This window comes from Empidonax traillii, unplaced genomic scaffold, assembly GCF_003031625.1.
Source record: "Empidonax traillii isolate 1590-97213 ecotype Southwest subspecies unplaced genomic scaffold, ASM303162v1 scaffold1159:size167780, whole genome shotgun sequence".
Lineage (NCBI taxonomy): Eukaryota > Metazoa > Chordata > Aves > Passeriformes > Tyrannidae > Empidonax > Empidonax traillii.
Window position 1 is genome coordinate 79,303 of NW_020956352.1, and position 22,302 is coordinate 101,604.

Below are 22,302 nucleotides of genomic sequence, written 5' to 3' on the forward strand. Positions count from 1 at the left end.
CTCCTTGAGTTTGTAAGGTTTCCGTAAAAAGGCCCTTCTTGTAAGATGATCCTCTCCAGAGACATTGTTTTTATATATACTTTTGCAACTCAAAAGTGAGCTTGAAAAGTTGTCACCTCTATCTTTTTATCTTTTCCAAAGACATAGTCATATGCTATCTGATCTATTCTCAATTCCACAAAGTAAAATTACAAATGATACTGTATTAAGATTTACTGTGTGAGGATAGAAATTAGAATATGTCTGAAACAGGTGTGAAATCAGTCTCAATATACCTGAAGTGCGATTCAATCAATTAATCTAACTAACTATATGAAAGCCCAGATTTGCCTAACGTTCATCAGCCCATGCTCATATTTGTTTAGAAACAAATTTTGATGAATTCTGAAGAGGAAATATTTTTGCACTATTGTATCCAAGCATGAACTTACCTTGACTACACAGAGTCTGTGTATGCTATGACTGACTGAGCATTACCACTGTCTCATGTATGTTCCTGTGGCATATGCTTATATATGTCAGGATGCATCATATGCTGAAGAAAAAGGACATGCAGACCGCCTGCAAAACAGTGGATGCCCAAGTCTCTAAATAGTAGTGTGAATGTTCAAAACCATGTCAGAGATAAGCTTGTTTACAAGTTCAGTACGCTTAAGTCAGTGTAGGTTTAACCTGGCTTTCCTGCCTGGAAACATTTCCCTTCATTTTTAAAAGCCAGTGTATGCAGACTGAAATTACTTCTTGAATCTATGCAGAGTAGGTAATAAGGCAGATTAGGTATCAGAAGGCAAGCACATTAGTGGCATGTTTGATTATCTTTCATTTCAAGGACCATTGTACTCCTTTGGCCAGCTAATAAACAGAGATTTTTTTCACTGGTCATGGGTACTCACATGCAACCTTCAAGCAATATTGTTCTGCTTGACCAGAATATAAAATTGTCCTTCTACCAGAGGCATTGCTTCTTCAGGTGGTATGTCCAGAAAATACTAGGTTGTGAATTAGAAGTAGAGTGGAACACAGAGCATTTAGTTATATGTATGTGAGATACCATCAGAAAGAACTTGCATGTTATCTACCACAGAGAAAAGCACCTGCATGATAGTTTCACAGAGTTGTGTTGTCAGTTATTTCTTCCCATGTTTCTCATTTCCCCTCTCTCATTTCCCCTCTCTCACCTTTTGAGCATTTCTTCCTCTTTTGCATGGAATAGCTTTCTTTGGGTCTTTTCTGCAATGGGAGTTCTTTCTGTAACAAGGTGGAATGTTTTCACTCTGTATCCATAAATCTTGTGGATACCATATATAAAGAGAGAACACAGACCTGTCCTTTGCATGGTGGAAATAAACTTCCTCCATTCAAGCTCCTTAACCTTCACAGACTGGTAGAGAGTCCTTGGGTAGAAAATTTGAACTCCGATCCGTATCCTTCATAGACAACAAAATAAAAAAAAATTTAAAAAGGCACATTCTATATATTCCTTCTGTATTTCTTTAAATTGGGAAATAGGAGGGGAAGTCATATGATCAACAGCAAAACAGCAAGTACACATGTGTTGTCTGTTAAATAACAAAATCACCGCTTTTGAAAGGGGATGCCCTAGGAAGTGAAACAATTAGAACGGTTTTAGATTTTCAAACTGGAACACATCATGGTAATGAATATTTAAGAAGTAATCTAGTTAAAATGTACAGTGAAGTTCTTTTGTCTTTGTTGTGTCTTTAGTTAGTGTGTAAAAGTACAAATAAGACAAAAAGGAATAAAAAGACGTGAGGTATAAAACTAAAAAGTGAAAAGGAATGAGTTTATTATCGGATGCTTGTGTGTTCCTGAGATTATTATTCTGTTGTAATTTGCCGTCTCATTTTCCTGTTACAGAAGTTTTGATAGCTGATATGCAAAATGTTGGTAAGAAATTTCGAAAATTTGTGCATAACTTTTAATCCCATAGGATAATTCACATATCTCTAATTTGACATACACATTGTAGGAAAATACTTTTTCAAAACTTGAGCAAAATCATAAATTTTTACTAAATTTTGGAAGAGTCATCGTGCTTTACTCACTGATATTAGAAAAATCCCCATTTTTGGGGACCATTATTGCACATTTGTATCACAGTGGCACACAAAAGTTAGTCAGAGACAACGAGCCTCATCAGCAGCGTGAGGAAACATTGTTCTGACATACAAGAGTTTACCATTTAAAAATACAAGGAACAGGTGAAGGCACAAATCATGGTAATGTAATTCACTGTGTGTTAGTGGATGTGTACGTGTGTATGTGTCAATACATATGCATGCAATACATGTGTCTCTGGTCACACAAATATGTAAGCATATACCATAAGTAGGTATAATAATTCAAGAAGCATAGCACTTATGCCTTTTTATTTGTGTATTTTGAGAGGAAATGATGAACAATTACTCTCTGTGTAATTACTAGTATCAAGATGCATTTAATAATCCTATCACATTCTATCAGATGCTGTTTCAGGTTTTTTAAAATTAATTTAATGCATGTGGTCATTGTATAATAGGGATTCGTTAAAACTATTATTTAAATAAGTAATATATTTTAGTCATGATTTTATATTGTGACATTAACTTGAGTAGGTTGTAAAGTAAGCCATAGTGTAAATATGTATTTACTGTTTCTCATAACAAACTATACCCTGATCAAAAACCTGAAGACAGATGGAAGCCTGACTTGGTGTACTTTCACTTCTGATAATTTGATGGATGTTTTCTGGGATTATGTATGTTACAGTGCTTTCTTTGGTATGATGTTTCCATCATGGTTTTTGAGTTTCAGTTAGTGCCAGGTAGATAACAAACAAAATATGCCTGCTTTAATGAATATTCTGTTTTTAATGAATGTTCTTGGAGATTTTTTTGTGGTTTTTAGATGGTGACATTTCAAAGATCTCAAAATCCTGGAAACTTTGTAAGGAACACAGATAATTGTCATAATTTCCTATTTTGCATCGAAACATATTTTTTAGAAAGCTTTATGACTGCTTCTCCTCTTTTTGTCTGGAGGCTATTTCAGTTACTAATTTAACATAAAATAGTCTTGACAATTTTGGATAAAGTAGATTAGGAACTGAAGGAAGAATCTAACCTTGACTTCTTCTCTTAGGCAGTTCCAATTAGTCCTGGCTGAACATGTAAGAGAGCATCTCTGCCATCTGTGGGTCTGTAATTACAAGATCTGTAATTTCATTTACACAGAGGAAGGATACTTCTTTTTCCAGCCAACAGTGTGAATGCTTAGTCCCAGTACAGCAGCTCAAAACTAAAGAAGGAGCCCTAAGGCCTAACACATTGTTTTACTACGAGCTTTAGGAACAGTATATGTCTTTTTGGGTCCTCTTTGATCCAGCTGCCTCAACAGTTTTGGTGGGTTATCCAAATAATTTTTGTTCAGTGGAATGGGAAGCTGGATTCCGATCTGTAGATTAGGTTGGAAGAATGCAGTAGATCATCTGAAAGTCTGCTCAAACTATTCAAGTATCATTTGGATATGATTCCCTTAATTTCACAGAATTTCACAGAATGTGCTCTACTTAATTTTGTAGATTAGGTGATTTACTGGCATATATAGTATATCTATTTTTAGCCATATCCATATCCATCAGCGAAGTGGAAACAGTGCACTGTGACTTCACCCAGAAATGTGCACAATGATTTACGCCTGGAAGTTTATCTACCTTAAAAATGCATTGGACTGTATTGTCAAGATATGTTTGCTGTACTTTGGGAACCTGTAGTTCTAACTGGCAGTACTGTATTTCCTGTCATTTTATGCTCATTGGTGACTAAAGAAAATGTAATGGATGTAATGTTAAGACAGATTTCATCAATACAAATTTGATAATGAATAGGTTATGCTTTCTCAGGTGGCTTTTAATTACAGCAGTATTTATTCATTTCTGTTTAAATTGTCAGTAGAAATAACATTTATTTTTCAAGAATAAGAGGTAAAATGAGCTAGTGATTATGTCATATGATTGGAAGATAAATATCAAGGAATCTATTTAGTCATCTCTTTTCCAGCTGATAGTTCATAATTATGAAACTTCTTGTAGTCTAAAGTGAAAAATATTGCAAAAAATTCTTATATATTATTAATACTAGCAATAATTAAAAATGCAAATGTGAGACTTCAGAAAGTGATACTTTAAGGTTATCTTTTTAGTTAATTTTGTGAGTTCATTAAAACATTGTTGTATAATGATCAACATAGTTTCCTAGATTTTCAATATTACAAAATATGAATACATTGAAGAAAAAGCATATGGGGTATTTAATAGAATTTATATTTATTCAAATCACTGATGCTTGTAAATATCTGCATGACAGTTAAGAGAAGGTACTGAGACTGTAATGCTAATATTCATCTTTTTACAGGCTTTAAATATTTTGATGTTTGTTATTTAAGAGCATTTAAAATGACAATGAACTATAACTAATAATTTTTGTAGCTGTTTTCACATTTTAGAAATGATCTATTTTCAGTGGAGAAATATAAATGGCATCAACTCCGAGGAATAGCATTGTTTGTAAAAATCTTTTTCTAAATTAAGTCATCTTTTATTGAACTGTGGTTTGTAAAGGATTAATAACCACATTTGAAATATGTCTTGCTGCAATTCTATGACTTGAATTGCCATATTTACATTAAAATGTAATTATTACATATCTCCCAGACTTTAAATTTGTATACCACATTAGAAAAAAAAGTTTCTAAACCATACATTGAGAGAAATGACAGAATAATGCATTTTCAGAGAACATAAGATCTGTCCTGACATGTGATGAAAATGTGTTACAGAAATCTGTATTGTGGAAGGGGATCTATCTTTTAAAATTAGAATTCTGTGGCTTTGTTTCTTATTATTTAGTTTGAGCTCACACAACAGAACTCTCGCATTGAAATATTTTCTCATTTTAAGGAATTAATGGCTCTCCACCAGCCCTTAAACATGTAAAATGAGTAGGTTACTTGTGTCCAGTACATCCAAAAAGAGCCAGGATAAAATAAACATAAGGAGTTGGATATCTTGGAAAAAATCTGTCATGGGTTTGGGTTAATCATCTCCAGAAGAAATTCAACTTGATGCCTGAAATGTAAGACTTCTTGGAGAAAGCAGTAAAGCCTGAGGCAGTGTTGATCTGAAGGACTGCTCTCCATGGGTCAGAGCTGCTCTGCTGGCAGAGTGCAAACCCAGTTCACAACAGCGGTACGCTGAAAAGTTGTAAAAGACTGCAGGGGCCTTACAGTGCACGCACTCAAGCTTCGGTTACATACTTCTAGTGGCCCAGTTTCTTATTATAAAATAAAACTGAAAAATAAAATCTGTGCCTAATTTTCTAGCCTCCTGTCCATCAATGATAGTGTAGGATTTTTTCAGTGTTTGTGGAATGAAGCAATCCTGAAATTATGTTAAAAAGAAATACATAAAGCATCATTTATGTGTGTTTATGCAGTGCACTTCAGTGTCTGAATATTTATAAATGATCTAGACATATGGCATTTTTATTGATATTTTTACTTTTCATATTCAATTACAAAACCAAAGCAAAACAAAACAAACAAACAAAAAAAAAAGAAAGAATTGTCTATTCGCTTGAAGTTCCTGAACAGGAAGTACTTGCCATGTATACCTACCAACTTAATATTATGAATTTTCACTGAGGTTCTAGTGTTCAGGGTTCCTGTATTTATATGTTAAAGGTTTCTGACCACATATTTCACCTGCCTGTATACTGTCTCTTTGTTCTTGACTCTGCTATTTTGCAGACTGTTGTAATTTGTGGTGTTATAAGGGTTCTTTTAATGCATCAGATTTAAATGTGGTCTATAAGTTAGCAAGCGTGTTTTTTCCAGCAAACTTGCAAATCTAGAATTTTAAACCATGGCGTACATATGTATAGGGAATTACCTGTGCTTTCATCACATAGTAATTTACCAGTTTTTACCAGCCTAAAAGGAACTGCACATAAGAAAAAAAAATCTTACTGCTCTTTTGTTAATAACTACGCAGTTATGACTTCAGTAGGAATGAAATTTCACCCAAAATGTCATCAGAATTGAAAACTATTTTTCCTCCTTGTTGAATTAGATGTAATAGTTCAGATAGTTATATTTTCATCTCCTGAGATTCTACCTTTCTTTTTTCTCTTTTCCTTCGTATTTTATGTCCAAAATCTCTCTAATGTAGATATCTGCATCTTAGCCAACGTACATGTAAGCAAGTTGACACCACGATCAGATCCACAGCTTTTAATACTGCATAAGGCAATCATTTTAGATTAATAGATCCCGGAGTACCGAAGCATTTCAAATCCTTTTTCATTTGACCATTCAGTGACCTGATAACTATTTCCTGTCCCTAAGTAAGGTCATGACCCAGGTCTTAGAGTGCAAAAGACAGATAATTTTAGCAACAAGTTAAATCCAAAAGGATTTGGTTGGAGGGGGTAAGGGAAAATAGGTTTGGCTAAATTCCTCTAAAATAAAGTGTTACAGCACTCGGATTTAGCATGTCTAGTTAAAAGTAATTGTTGAATTTGTTGCTGTCTGTTTGGATGCCTGGGGACTGTAGTCAATATTGGTGTGGTTTGTTTATTTGCTCTGCATTTACTGGACAGTACCCAATATTCTTCTTTACACTTCAAAAAACCAATTGTTAATGAAGAGGTCATTAAAAGTGCATTTTCAGATATATTCAAAGCATTTTCCAAAGTGATTGTTTCAAGCATTAAAATCATGTTGCTATGCAAATAGTGTTTTAACATAGGCCACTGAAAGTACAGACTCTGTGTCTGTGAAAGTATCATGAATGTTACACTGCACAAATGTTCCTCTTGCAAAAGAATTTCCACTTAGTATGAGGCTGTGAGTAATCAATATAATGCATCCTTAGAAATATTTTATAGGTACACATCTTGCTTCAGCTGGAATACACAACACATTTTAAGTCACAATTAAAGAAATGTTTCCTTTAGCTATAGATTTTAATAGCAATAATTCTGCATTTTTTAAGCACTTTCAGAGATGAATTAAAGGAAGCCCTTCTTACCAGAGCTTTTAATTAATTTGAAAATGTAATTGATTAAAGTTTGCTTTAAAGGAGATTTTTTTTCCTATTCTGTAATGGGACCTATGGTGTTATGAAGAATTAATACTATCAATGAGGTCAGAGACCTACAGCATTCCAGAGAGGCCATTTTCATGAGTTTACTGTTAAACACATTGAAGTATCTTTCTGTTTTTATAATTAATGATGATATTTTTCAGATGCATCATATATTTTGGTAGTGTACAACATTTTTCAAGCAAAATATTAAAATAAGACGCTAAAATTGAAATATGGATTTTCAAAATCTTATGCTGTTCAATACTAACACTTACAGCAAAGTTCTATACCTTTTACAAGTTTCATGTAATCTAGAATATTGAATGTGTAGTGGACAAAGATGATTTTACAAGGGCTTGCAAGTAACTCAAATATTTTAATGAAAATGTAAACTATGCAGTGATATCTGTGTAACTTTTATGCTGTGTTATGTCCATAATGTACATCTTCTAGCTCCATAACTTTGCAGTTCAGTTCTTAACATGTTAGCAGTTGCTTGAAATTCATAGGTTTGTGCTGGTTTGATTCATGCACTTCAGATATTTTATCTGGCTAGTGAGAATAAAAAAGGTAGAAATAGTGAATTTTTCAGTTACACATGTGCACACATAGATATGTATAGATAGATATAGATAGATATAGATATAGATATAGATATAGATATATGTATATATGGGTGGTTTTTTTCTCATATTCCTAAGATGGGCTGCAGAGATAATGTTTTTGAATAAAATTTTGTTTACGTGACATTCTAGAGTTGTTCTTTCTTTGCAGGTTTATTGTCATGTTACCAATCCAACATGGTTGTAATTTCATAAATTACCACATATGTAGAATCTTATAGTAACTCAGTCCAGACAATGAGATAAAGAAATCCAAGTACCCAGAAAAAGAACTTCACTTTCTCAATCATCATTAAACAATTATATTACAAATACTGAATTTTTTTAATTGTTTATAAATACATGTTGAGTATTAGCCTTACTAAGACCCTGACGGTGAAAAGACATTTCCCTAAGGCACTTGCATGCTTTTTGTTTTCTAATAAGAAGCAAGCTCAGCAGTTTTTTCTTTATGAAGAGACCATGGGTATCTCTTGTCAAGCATAGAATTTGACTTTTAAAAAGGAGAAATTTAAACTCTATTGTGTGTTTTTAAGTTAAGTGTACTGAGTATTTGCTTTAGTACCTGATCTATATTTTGTAATAGAGAAATTAGCAGTGAATGCAAAAAGAAAGGAAGCTATGTGGTACTAAGCCAGAAAGTTCTGATTTAACCTACCAATGACCTGGCTTTGTTTGTTCAGATGACAGTTCTAAAAGTGTGCAGAGAATATTCCCTTTTAATACAGTTATTTGCCGCAAGCCGTGACCTCACTGCCTGTCAGGGAGCAGGTCTGAATTGGCCCTTTCTCTGATATCATGACATTGCTTCTGTTGCCTCGATTGTGACCTCTGATTGCATGATACCCCTGAGAGTTCAGTTTAATAAGCGTGACTCCTGACTCTTAGCCAGGTCTGCTTTCTTAGGTTTTGTCAGAGTCTACTTTTAGTCTGCTCTCCATATACTAAAATACTGCATAGGCTGTCATCATACTATCTGAGTTGTGTGCATTGTATTCAACATTCTCTTTCAAACATCTTTCATTTATTGCAAATGGAAACGTTTATAAAATCCTTCTTGGAATAAATATTAGAAATTGCTTCTTCCACATTTATGGCTACTTGGGATTTTTGGGTTTTACACCTCTGTACAGATAGTTACTATTGTTTCACTATATTACTAAGCATGTGTGTTATTCATGCATCATACTAATTTCTTGCTTTGAAATTTGTTTTATTTCCCCTATGAGAGTGCTACATATTTCTATGACTTCCTGGCAACAGTATAGAAACTCATTATAGAAACAGTAGAGGCAAATCTCTTTTTCTTGTTGCATAATTAATACAGTCACACAAGACAGTATTGATGAGCACCCAGAACACTGTAAGATGTAGTTATCCAGGACCAGTCAGGTGAAAGCTGAAGAATCTGTTTGGAATCCAGGAGAAGGTGAGTAGAATTAAGACTTTTTAAATACTGTTGAAAATAAGGTATCTTTGTTTTAGTGATGATTTTGCTACATCACTGCATTCTTCTCTCCTCTTTTCCTCCTCTTCTAGCCAGAATACTAAAGAAGAGTCTGTTCTGAGACCTGGATGCCTTGAGGGTGATGGTGCTATTCAGATATTTCTCCAGTTTTAGTATCCCTTGATGCATTCACTGAACCAGAATATGGAGAAGTTCGAAGATTTGAAAGAGAATTTCAAGAACTGTGGTACAAGTTACAGACGAGTTTCTGTATTTACTTACATGCATTTTCTGTATTCTTATTGCAAATATGTATACATTTTTCTAGCCTCTTTGTCAGTACCTCTAAGACAGTGCTTCTAGTCAATATATTCATCTTTTCAGAAAAGCAGAAAAATCTTACTGAAGAAAATAATGCTTTTTACTCACTTTTCTAGTTAAATTTTTAAAAAAATTCTGTAAATATTACCATTTAATATTTCTCTGTTTCTTCAAGTGCTTTAAAGAATTCTGTTCACCTTTTCAATCAGATTACTTTATATTAAAATTGTTGCATCTTTTATGAAAAGGAAACTATATTGGAATCTTTCTTATAAAACAGGTTCTATATAAGAAAAAAGTGGATATTTTCTTGTTACACTCAAACTTGTTAATGAAATGCTATCATTCTTCACGACAGTGACTGTTACAGTGGAAGTAAAATCTTGGTTTGGGCAGTTAAATTATTTTTTTGACAAATTCCCATGTACAATTACACAGTTTTATTAACTTCATTTAGTCTATAAGGTTTTAAAACTCATAATATAATAATGTTTCCTTCTTCTGTATTAAATAGTATAAGATTAGCTCCTGAAGTTTCTTAACCTCAAATGGGAGTTTGCTTACCTAATTGGAATTCATGGGATTTCAGTCCTTTCTGGATCAGACTTTAATGCTCTATAAATTCCTATTTGCAGGAGCTTAGATCATCAGCTGCAAACAAGCGAATAACTGTTTTAACCTGTTGTTGTGCAACAGGTAAAACAAATTATACCTTTAAGTTATGGCTGCATGAAAAGCTCTTGAAAATATAAACAGAATGCACATGAGGCAAGTTCACCTATTTGGAATCATCAAGTATTTAACTTCTTCCTTCCTTTTCAAACAAATTTCATAATTAATTTATATATATATACACGTATATATATGTATGTATACAAAATATATATGTAAATGTCAGTGAGTTCGAGAGTTTGGTAGCAAGTTTATCTAAAATGTTTTGTGAAAAGAAACTGATTTAACCACACCTATTCTAAGAATAAAATGTTTACACTCAAGATTAAAGGTGGTTAAATTATGTTCAGAAATTGAACTGGAGGGTTTGTGTTAATTTTCTCATTAAAAAAATAATTTGAATAAAGGTCTAAATAAAATTCTATAAAAGAAAAGGAGGAAACAGTGCTAATTTATTCCTTTTTCAACTCTGATTTCTTCATTCAGAGAGTTGAATCATTCAAACCTTCTTTGCATGGATAGAAAAAACCTGAGCCATTGTAACCATAATTAATCCAAAATCAATATGATTAAGTCAGTTCCATACCCATGGGGCTGAATACTCTTGTTGGTTTCTCTAAAATGATACACTGTGTTTCAATTCTTGCTTTTTTTCCACGTGTTTACAAGCTGAAAATTTCAGTCCAATTAGTCAAGAAATCTATAAAAATACTAAGCTCTTTGAGACATAGGTATTGAGAATTAACCTGTGGCGACTTGTAGGCAAACTGTGGATTTGTTTTGCTTGTTTTACCTGACCTCCTTTACAAATGAAAATTCCATTTTTTTGAAAAGATCTGTAAGACAGTGGAATTTCAGATTGTTTAATTTCTTCCATGATGTATCAACCAATTAAGTATAACCTAGTGAGAAGAATTAGTACTTTTATGTCTATATTTATTTATAGACACTCATAAACTCATAAGTTTAGTGTTTATGGTTATTTCTAAGCTGGATGTAAATATATAAGAATTGCACACAATGGGGGATTAACTCACTTTAGATGTAGAGTCTTAAGAAAAAGAACCATGTCTATCTGAGACTTTTTTTTTCATTTAATTCAATGAGCATTAAATCAAGCCTTGTTTATACAATGTTTGGCATAGTGACAGGCTTGATCTTCAGTGTTACCTCTTGGTTTTGCTATAAAGTAAATTAAACAGCAGGCTTGTACTTAGTCTCTGAAGGCTTTGTATGTATTTGACAGTGTAAAGTAGTTCTGCTGTTATGCATTACTGCACTGACGAAGCTGTGAATTGTTATCAAATACCAACAGGTATTTCAAGTAAACATCAGAAAGTAAGCCAGAAATAGTTTTGCCCAAACAAAATAAAACCCTTTTAAATTTAAAAATATATGATATTTTAATAACTCATATATATCATAAGAAATTTTATAGATAGAATAGATAACCAATGCGTAGGTATTCATAATTGAATTACATATTGACATTTTTACAATAATTTCATTATTTCCCTTTCGATATTACTCTGCACTGGAAAGTACCAATCATTTATGGTACTTGTGAATGTCACGTGTATTGATGAACTTGAGTTCTTAAAACAAGTTCTTCTGTTCAGATAACTATCTAGAAAAAATGTTTGTTCTCAAGAGAAAACATAATACTTTTTTTAAAATGCAAATTCCCAAGGATAGTCGTGTGCAGGGTTAAGAGTCATCATCCTTGTGGGTCCCTTCCAACTCAGCTATTCTATGATTTTGTGATATTTTAATTCCTTGTTCATAAAAACTATAAGACAGTTGTTAATGTGGTGTAAGTCAGCTTTACTGACTAAGTTCATGCTACTCCTGAGTAATGATTTTTTTTGTTTCTTTTTAATAGTTGGCATATATATGTTCTTGTCACATGGAAGCTTCAAATTTTTATTTTGAACAATATTTTTTTGGGTTTAGATTCTTCAGTCCCTTTCTTGTTTGTTTAAGTCTCTCAGTACAAACAAAACCTACTTTAATGGTTGTCATACTCAATAAAAATTGATTGTATTTTGTAATTTTTGCCCTCTTTATAGGGTTCAACATAGTAGTTATACCTCGTGCACTCTTACAAAATGTTCCTTTGTATTTGTTATTTTGAGAATTCCTTTGGAAGATCTTATGTCTTAAATAATTTTTCTTGGTTTATTGAATTTTGAGAGAGGTATTCCTCTGGCTTGGACTACATGTGAAGTGATAATCTTTTCTTACTTGAGAATACTGCTTCATTATTGAGCAAGTAAACACTTCTGTTGCAGTTCTTGATTGTTTCTGTCATTTAATTTTAAGAAGTGGGAATGGACAGAAATAAAATATGTAAAAATATTCTGTAAAAAAGGGGGGGGGGTATATTTTGCATATCTTTTCCCCTGAACAGTATAAAATCCTCTTTTCAGTAGAGAACATCCATCATTAGGGGGTTGATTAATTCCCAAGGATTATGAGAAAAACTAGAGATAGGGTCTGTACTAGGCAGTTTTGGGAGTTGAGACAGAAATTATATGAGCATGTAGGCAGAAAAGATAAAAAAAATAGGCTCAATCTATTTCCATATTATTTATACCTTACTATTACTGACAGATAACTAAGCATGGAAATGCTGAACATACTATTTCAAAATATTTTTTGCTCTCCTTGATTTCTTTAGGTCCAAGGGTCTTAACTGTCCAAAGATCTCTGGGTAACTCTTGGCTGTTCTCCAAATTTACTTCTCAGCAAAGCTGTTGATGAGATTTGCCTGTGCTGAGTGGCTGAAGGGGGTGCTATATAGACTACAGAGCACCTTGTTCATAGAAAACTACATGAAAGAATAACGTGAAAGTCTGCGCATCGTACAGGCATAGCAGTGTGAAGTTTTTTATGTGCTTTTTGAATTTGTAAGCACCTGGGTGGATCCTGGAAGTATGCTGATTGCAGGTAGAAGTAGTTTACATCAGTAACTCTTCTCTCTCTGTGCATATGGGTGGAATATCACCTCTTTAGTTTCGCCATTTTTGTAAAGTTGAGGTTTGGTTTTGGCAGGGTTGGTTTTTTTTGTGGTTTTTTTTTTTTTTTTAAGAAAGAACCAACTTAGCTTTTCAAGCATGAAGCAATTCCATGTTGTTTCTCAAGCTATATGTAAGAGAAATCTTGGGTATCTGGACTGAGAAATGTTATTTCTGTTCTTTTTAGTTGCATTGCAACTTCTATTTGTTAATGTTTCGGGAATCTGAGAAACCCACGTGTGAGCATGTGTCTTTGTATGAAGGTGGATGATGAATTAGCAAATTTTTGATATATACTCTTCATCCTATTTGTGGTTATTTTACATTTATTTCTGAATAAAATACAATCTATCTTCACTTTCACCACAGTTGTTATTTATTATAATATTGCTAAAATGTGTGTCCAGTGTACTGGGGCTGAAGAGTTGGATGCTTGGATGCCTTCAGTACTTGACTTGGTACAAAGAAAATTACACAGAGTGGCTGATACATTTCACCAAAGTAGAGCCAATGACTATATAGCATTTAATCAATAATTCAGTAAAATGCAAAATCATAGAGTCAGTAACCAGCATTTCCAAACTTGGAAGGTTTCAGAGAACTTAGAATCTTAATATATGCAGATGTTTGTGCAGTTTATTCTCCTGCTATTATTCTGCTTTTCTAGGGTAAGAAACTTGCAATGGCTTTGTTATTCACTGACATTAAAATAAATAGCCATAACTATATATTTAATTCCATGTTAAATGACTTCAGTATCATTCTGAAGAAATAAACCATTTTTTCTGTGTATTTCCTTGATATGAATGTGCTTGACCAGTAGTGTAGTTAACTCTGAATGTAATGGTTTAAATGCTTTAATTAAATTCATCAGTTTAATCAAATGGCCAAATATTGTTTTGTTTTCTGGCTCGTTTTTTTTAGAGAAAAAGGGAATTTCATACAATCTATTAGAGAGTGTACACCTGTATTAAATCAGTGCACTACTGTTCCTTTACTTCTTTTTGCATCTCTGTGACTTATTTGTAGTTGACCCAATCTATTCTTATATTATTAGTTATTAGCCCTTCACTATGCAATCTCTACATCTTTCTCCAAACAGATCTTCAAGGTCTTATCCTAAGATTCACTTACAGTCATAAATCAGAAAAAAAATGAAATCAGCTATGGCAACTTCCTGTACACACCTGGTGAAATAATGCTTTAGGTTTATACATCAACTCAGAGCAGTGTCATATGACTTTGTTATAGAAGATAAATGGGAAATTGTATTTAACATAAATGGAGGAGTACAGAAAGTGGTGACAGTTGGATAAATTGTAAGGAACAGTGTTTAGTGCTGCCTTGATGTCCATGCTAGGAAAATGAACCTTATGAAGCTATTCAAGTGGAAATGTGCCATGTTCACAAGAAAAGACATAAGCCTTTTAATGTGGAGCAGTAGTTTGCAATGTATTTATGTGATCAGAGGGTTGCAATAGAAGAGGTTAAGTAAACAGGAGATACTGGGAGAACTTCCTAGAACTATTGTGACAGGAATAGAGAGAAATAACTTTAAATGAGGTGTCTTAAAAGTACACTGTTGAAAATAAGGCTTGGATTTGCCTCAGTGTGGGAAAAGGAACAAACTGAGCATAAACAGTAAGCTGGGGATAAATACCAATTACTACCAATAAATAGTAGTGGTGGTGCATTCTGCAAAGGCAGGAACAAGTAGATAAATAGTAAATAATTTGTGGGAAGGTCCAAGTATGAAATCCTATTTTCCTTGAATTTAGAAGCTGAAATTTGTGCTGTCTCAGTGGTTTAGGAGTCTCAACAAAAGGGTTCAGCTTTTGCATAATCTAATAGGTTAGATTATAAGACATCAAAGGAAGAACACAGAAAGCACAGGCTGAAATATGATAACTACTGAAGCAGAATGAACTAGTAGATGAAGAAATTGGACAAGAAAAGGAGGTTTGCAGTGTAGTAGATCTTTTTTGTAGTCTGAAAAAAATATCAAATACCTGGCAAAAAAGGAAAAAGGGCACTGTTTGTTATTTGTTTTTATAATTTTTGAAAGACATTCTCTTGTACATTGATCAGTGCTCTCATGTTCAAAACTCCTTTTGATGTACGTGATAAAGCATTTTTAAGCATTAAAAAATGTTGGTCATCATCTGATGTGATATTCTTGTAACAAAATTCTATTTCTTCTTTTATTCGGGTTACTCAGACACTTCTATAAATATTTTTATTTCATTCATTCTGGTCCTAGAGATGGAAGTCAATTTAGTCAAAAGTCACTGAGATGAAAAAAGAGCTTCTGTTCTTTACTAATCCGTACAGTATAGCTATGTTACAAACAAGTTTCTGTGGTTTTAGGGTAGAAATTATGTGCCCCACTATCTGAAAATTCCAGACCTGAGTTGTAGGTAAACATTATGAGGAGTTGCTATAATTTTTGGTAAAAAGAAGTCTGAATCAATTACTACCACATGGCAGTGTCTGGTAGTCATATAGATATTGCTGCTATAAATGTATTCACTGAATACCTGTGAGATTGCTAAAGACCACTCTGAATACCAGTCTTTTTCCAAAACAATCTGGGGCCTGTAGTGATTGCTACGTAATGCTTAGGTGTATTTAGTGACAAAGTAAACCTCTGACAAATGTGCCAAGCTTTGTGTAGAATAGCAGAAATTCTTCTCCTTTCTCTTACATTCTACTGTAACTTTCTGGGAGGTTTTAGGAGTGGACAGTGGGTGGGGTAGGTTTTTTTATTATTGCTGTTTACCTGTCTGTTTCCAAATGCTTCACTTTTTTGCCTTGATAGCAAGAACAAATTGTGTTGTTCTTACTTTCTGTTCTGCATGTATTATACAGACTGTGAAAGAAATAATGCCTTTTTTTGTTGACTAACATGGAAAAATGAGATAAAAAGTTGGATTTAGATTTGGGATTTCAATATAGTTTATAAATGTGTATTATGCACATAACATAACTGTATAGAAGACAGGAGAAATTATAAATCCTGGATAAACATATAAAGGGTATATATAATTTTTATATTATTTATATAATATATAAATATTTATTGTATAATACATATTAGATATAATTATATAAATATATAATTCCTATATATTTTTAATTTTCACTAGAATATATTTTTTAGCATTTGTACATTCAAACACAGACTTACACACACATACCCTTATAATATATATTGCTGACCCATAATTTATGCTGGAATACTGACAGAGAGGAAAAATTTAGTGTAATATTAGCGCAAACAATAATTTTATACACAAGCTCAGCTGCTTCAGTCCTTAAGAACATCTTTTCCAGAATATGTAGTGAGAAAATTAACTCTGGTCACAGATTTTTTTTATTAAGGGAGGAAAACTTAGAATGCTCAAGAATTTCCAAGCCCTTCTTTCACACTGGAGGTCTTAGATTTCATAGTCTCTTGCTTTATTTGTATTATACTCTATATGAAGCAAGTTTTGAAGTGAATGAAATCACCGTTTTAACACAAAATTTGAAAAGTTGGATACAATGCAGACTTCTCCACACATTTCTCTATATCGAGAAACATGTGACATATTAAAGTTAGACCTTTTATCTACCCAAACAGATTTGAAAAAAAAAAAATTACTGTGCTGAATCAGGGTCCTTAGCATCCCCTTACCTGTAAATTGATGAAGAGTGCAGTAGCTAACTGGGATTTACACCAGTCAGGATTGGTGTAGTCATATTGTTTCAGAGCACGCCCAGCAAACAGATTTGATAGATGGAGATCCCGAAGTTTAGGTTCTTATGAGTTTGCATGTGGATTTAGTGACCTAGAAAAGAATTTATTACTTTCCTGTAATACTAAGTTCCAAGGATATTTCATAAGTCCATACTTTTCTGAGTTCTCTCTATTTAGATGCCCAAATTTTGCAGGAAATTGCCAGTAGGTGGCCCTGAATGCTTCATTGTATCTGACCTATGTACACAATGTGTGTAAGGATGATTAATTTGCAACACCTAAAAATTATTACTGTATTAATGCCAAATGTAAGACAATTCCAATCTTCCAACTATTAACATGTGTGTCATGTAGAAGAAAAAAGTCAAAAAGATTGAATGTTTAGAAGCGATAATCTAATGAGGGTATGATTTAAATACCTCTGAAATTAATTTGATTTTTGGTGGAGTTGTGCCTTCTTTGATGTATTCCTTTTTTCTCTGGTATTCTAAGAGTTTTCCACATTTAACAATTAAAGATTATGGGTCTGATCCATTTCAAAGATGCAGATGCTTACAGCTCTTCGGAACTTCTGTGAATGTTAGTACTTCTACAAAATCAGGTCCAGGTTTTTAAAACCCCATAGCCCTAATTTAAGAAAGCTATCAACCCAGTGCATGTTAATGATACTGATACACCAGATTCTCAAACACATGATGTTCATAAGTGGAATAAAAAAGTGATAATGCAGTGCTTTAATTCATAACATAGATTTTTTTTGAATAAGAACTAAAAAGAGAGGTGTTAATATTAAAAAGTAAGAATATGAATATGTTCCAAATAAGAAAATAGAATACAGTATTCTACAGTATTATAAACAAATAATTGAACAGTCTGCCTATTTGAGAAAAAAAGCGCCACTATTAACACTAATATGGAACAAGAATATTCTCTCTATATAGCATATATATATGCTATATATATGCACCTTATTGTGTGCACTTTTACCTTGGTCGCTTTCTTGTTTGAATTGTGTTTCAGTAATTAACATGCAAAAATAGATACAAATAAATTGAAATAAAATTTTATTAAATAAAACCAGTTGTGTTTCAAACATAGTTAAATCAAAAATTGAAACTGCAACTAAGGAAAATTGTTTAAAATAATTTTTGAATTTGTCAAGCTAAAAGTATTCTCTTTTTTTGTGAGATTTGTCATAGATTATTGTATGTTCATCTTTCAACACACAGACTCAGATGTCAACTTCTAATACTGGTTTTAAATTTTAATCTCCTATGTTGATTTCCCTTTTAATAGATGAAAAGATAGCAGACACTTTAATAAATGCAAAAATAATACTGATTCAGAAGTAATTATCCTGAGGAAGATGGTAACACTGGAACAACTTTTCTGTAAATACAGACAAGAAAAAAACTAAATATGATCTCTTGGGAGATTATTCCTCATTGGTGAACATATGTAGAAGTCTCGATCTCCAGGACTGCTCTTGTGAAGTCACACAGAATGTGTCTTACTCTTGTTAAAAATCAGTATCTTTCTTAAATGGCAAACTCCAAAGGTACCAGTGTAGTTGGAACCTATAAATTTTCAAACTGTAAAGGTTAGAAGACTGTACTCCTGAACCAGGAGCAGGGGAAAGCAATATCATAAACTTAGAAAAGAAGAAATAGTTCCCACTTTAATAGAGGAAGGTGATGAACTATGTAATTAGAATTCTTTAATATTTGTCGCTGATTGGACAATTCACTGCTTGACCTTTTTAATCAGCCCTCACAACCTCATTTGGGTAGATACAGTGACTGTCCATCCAAGCTTTTCATTTTCTGTCTTCCTAGGGAGGTAAAGGAGAGTTCTATACATCAGGTAAGGATAAATTCTTCTGCCTAAGTTCTGGTCCCTGAGTGACTAGCAAGACATGTATGACTTCATATTCTGGACTAGGACCTTGCCTAATTTTATTAGGGTAACTATGGCCTTGACAGCTGAATACATTCAGCCTAAGGAATGGATTTGGTTTGAACTGGGATTCTTTATGCTAAGACAAATGGAAGGCTTAACCAAAAAACGTATTTCAGACTATGAAATAAGCAGCTATGATACTTTAAGAGTATTTCCCTTAGAGCTAAAAGTTGAAAGTGATGAGTTCACTGCAAAACCAGGTAAAATACAAGTGAGGAATTATATTTTGGAGCTTATGCAGAGTAAATTATAATATTTACAGATAAGTTTAAAAAATACTACAAGTAATGTACCAAATGTCTTAAAAGGTGAGTTAATGAATAGCCTGTAACTTCAGTTTATGTTGTCTAAACATGAATCAAAACTATGAAAGTTCTGACATTTCCCTTCCCCATGCCTTTACAGTTATTGAAATAGTTAAAGCAGTCATAATGGGCAAATTGAATGATGTTAAGTGAGGTCACTTATGCTTTTTGCTGGTTCAAGTTCTCCTGCAGTTTACTAAACAACTTCTAGTTGCTGCTGAATTCATGTATCACTGAGGAAAGAAAAATCTTTGAAAGAAAAAACAAAGGAATAATTAGCAACAGGGATGATAATTCAGTGTTGTCTGAAATAACATTAAAGAGAAAAACAAAAAACTTTTGTACCAAAAAAAAAAAAAAAGCACAAAGCTTTCTGATGTCTCATAAAAGCCCTGAATTGAAGGTGCCAAAAAGAAATAACTTATTAAGTTGATGTATAAGGGTAAAAAGTAAACAGTTGAATTTCCCCATGCAACAATGATGCTTCCTTTGCAGGCTCTTCCAACTCTAGCATCCACTTCATGTTTCAAAACATATCTGTTTTTCAGCAGAATGGTCCAAAAAACTGAAGGATCTCCAGAATTGTACAGCTTTTTTTTTCTTCCCAATAATATCACTATTTTATTCTTTATATTTAGATCTCTTTTGTGATCCAGAAGTAGGTAGTAATTTGTGAAAAATTGCATATATACAATTGCTTTGGAATCCAATATTGGAAACTGCCATTAAAATGTCTTAATAGATCATATCAGTAAAAGACGGATCAGAGTAACATGGTTGCCATGTGTCCTCTCTTGCATATAATGGTGATATTTTTTTAACCTTATAGACTGGTAAATACAATTGTAAATATAAATGAGTGTGGTTTTTTACTTATAGAAATAGCACAATAAAAAACATGGCAGCTGTGACAAGCAATTTATGTGTAACATATACCTCTTTGTGAATTTCAAAATAAAGGATAGTTTTATTTCCCAATAAAATAAATTTATTCAGAAGGCCAATATTACATCCCAACAGTGAAAATAAATCATAAAATTAAAACTAATTTTACAGTATTTCTTAAAGTTATCTGAAGGAATTTAGACTATTTGGACTGTTTGCTTGAAAATAAAGTAATTGCATTTTTTATTTTTAAAAGGCAATGGGTTTCAAGTTCATCTAGAGAATCTTAAAGAAAATATATTTTAAAATAATGATGACAAACAGGAGTATCTCTTTTCCTCCCCAGGTAAAAAAGAAGAATGTTCTCAGCTGGATACTGCTTTAGATGAGAAATTACAAAGGAGAAAAGACTTCACATACCAATGGCTTCATGCACAGCTTTTGGATTATGAGGCAGTGAGTTCCAGAAATACAAAGTGGTGAGATCATTGCCTTTAAATTAGATTTTTTTTATTTTAAATTTTTCTTGTAAAGTGAAACCTAGGTTAATAGTTCTAAAACAAACATGATTTTGCAGCTAGCAGACAGAGCACCATATTTCCAGGTCCCAAATATGTCCCCCTTTAGAATTGGTTTAGTAATTGTTGTATAGATACTTCTTCTCAGCAAAAATTAAATAATAAACAGTGCAGAATCTCATGATAAATAACTGCATAGTTTTACGTTAGCAATGCAGTGATTTTTAGACTGTAAAGAGTGTATGAAAAAAGTTCTTATTCATCATATATTTTATAACATTATTGATATATATTATGAGTTTATGTAATTAGATCAGCTGTAACATTAGCTATATTGTTAGATTTGATTAAGGAAGTAAAAAAATACCTTTTTTAACCAGTTAATGTGTATTTATATTTTGTCTTAAAAACATCAACCCAACTTTTACATCTTCATAGTATACTATATTAAAATGTGATAAACATGCTCCTTCTCTGTTCAGTTTTGATTATTGAACAGATAAAATATCAACAAAATTAAGGGAGAGGTTAATATTCTCTAACATGAAGACACAGTAAGTATATTTTGATCATAAATTCAATATGTCATCACTGATATCTTAATGAAGTCGTTAGTAGACACAATCTAAAGCACCTTGAATAAAACCAAAGTGTCAGTAGGCAGGTAGGGCTGCATATTGTTCTGCCTTGTGTGGAAAAATATTCCTCATACCCAGGTTGTATCAATGACTGTAGAAAGTATATGAAGAATATGTTCCTTAGGAAATATTTATCTGGCTTTGCAGAAATATTTATCTGTCGGTCATGTTCCATAATAGTGAAATACTCCAAAGTGTTTAAGGTAACTTCCATGACTTTTAATTTGAATGAAAATACTGGAACAGAAACATGTAATGATGTTTGAAAGTAATAAGGCACAGAAATTTCTAGAAGAATTTTCTTAAATACTATTGTGCTACCTCTCTGGATGTATGCAATGCACTAGTATTTGTACTAGTGCAAAGATCATAAAAACATTTTTTTAATTTGGCGAAAGTCCTGATCTCCATTGGAATGTCACTGGTAGACAGTTTATAACAGCTGATACATTTAGGCAACTGAGAACAATTTTATTCCTACATAGAGTAATATGGCAACTGGTTTGGCTACAATTTATGTCAACACATGCAACGATTCATGCATGGTTTCATTTATTGACATATATATATTTTAACTTAGTATTCTATCTTTTGAATAGACAATTGCAAATTATTTATTGGTTTTAATCTTAAGTACAAAAAAATTAATATTAATTACTCTGCCACTTTATCAGGTAATATTAATTTCTTTGATGAATTTTAATAATGGGATTATTTTTAAAAATTAAGCAGGATTGTTGCTAGGAAAAGATTCTGCATGGGTATTTCAGAGAACCCAGTACAGTGGGACATATTGAAATTTCTATCCTACGTTTTTCCCAGCTGTCGTTTTTTGCCTGAGTTAGATCCTGCGATATGTGACAATAGACGAGTACAGCTTGTGGTAAGAACTTGTTTCTTTGTGAGATTTTTCAGAATTCAGGTGTTTCCAATCCATACTTTATGTAAAAAGAGGAGAATTTTTTCATTAATATAATTAGTTACTGTTGTCTCAGTTTAGCAAGCAAGTTACTCATTGATAGAGATCAGAAGAA

General features: G+C 32.6%; 1 protein-coding gene across 8 annotated transcripts in view; it reads left to right on the forward strand.

Moving 5' to 3' along the window:
- Positions 1–22,302, forward strand: part of LRRIQ1 (leucine rich repeats and IQ motif containing 1) — a 111,907-nt gene that overhangs the window by 66,752 nt on the left and 22,853 nt on the right. For 7 of the 8 annotated variants that reach the window (XM_027905478.1, XM_027905479.1, XM_027905483.1 and 4 more), the window contains 2 exons: positions 20,459–20,591; positions 22,091–22,151. In XM_027905478.1, the coding sequence (XP_027761279.1) occupies positions 20,459–20,591; positions 22,091–22,151 (194 nt within the window). Of the gene's footprint in view, positions 1–20,458; positions 20,597–22,090; positions 22,152–22,302 lie in introns of those variants that run through there. The other variant, XM_027905486.1, reaches the window with a different exon arrangement.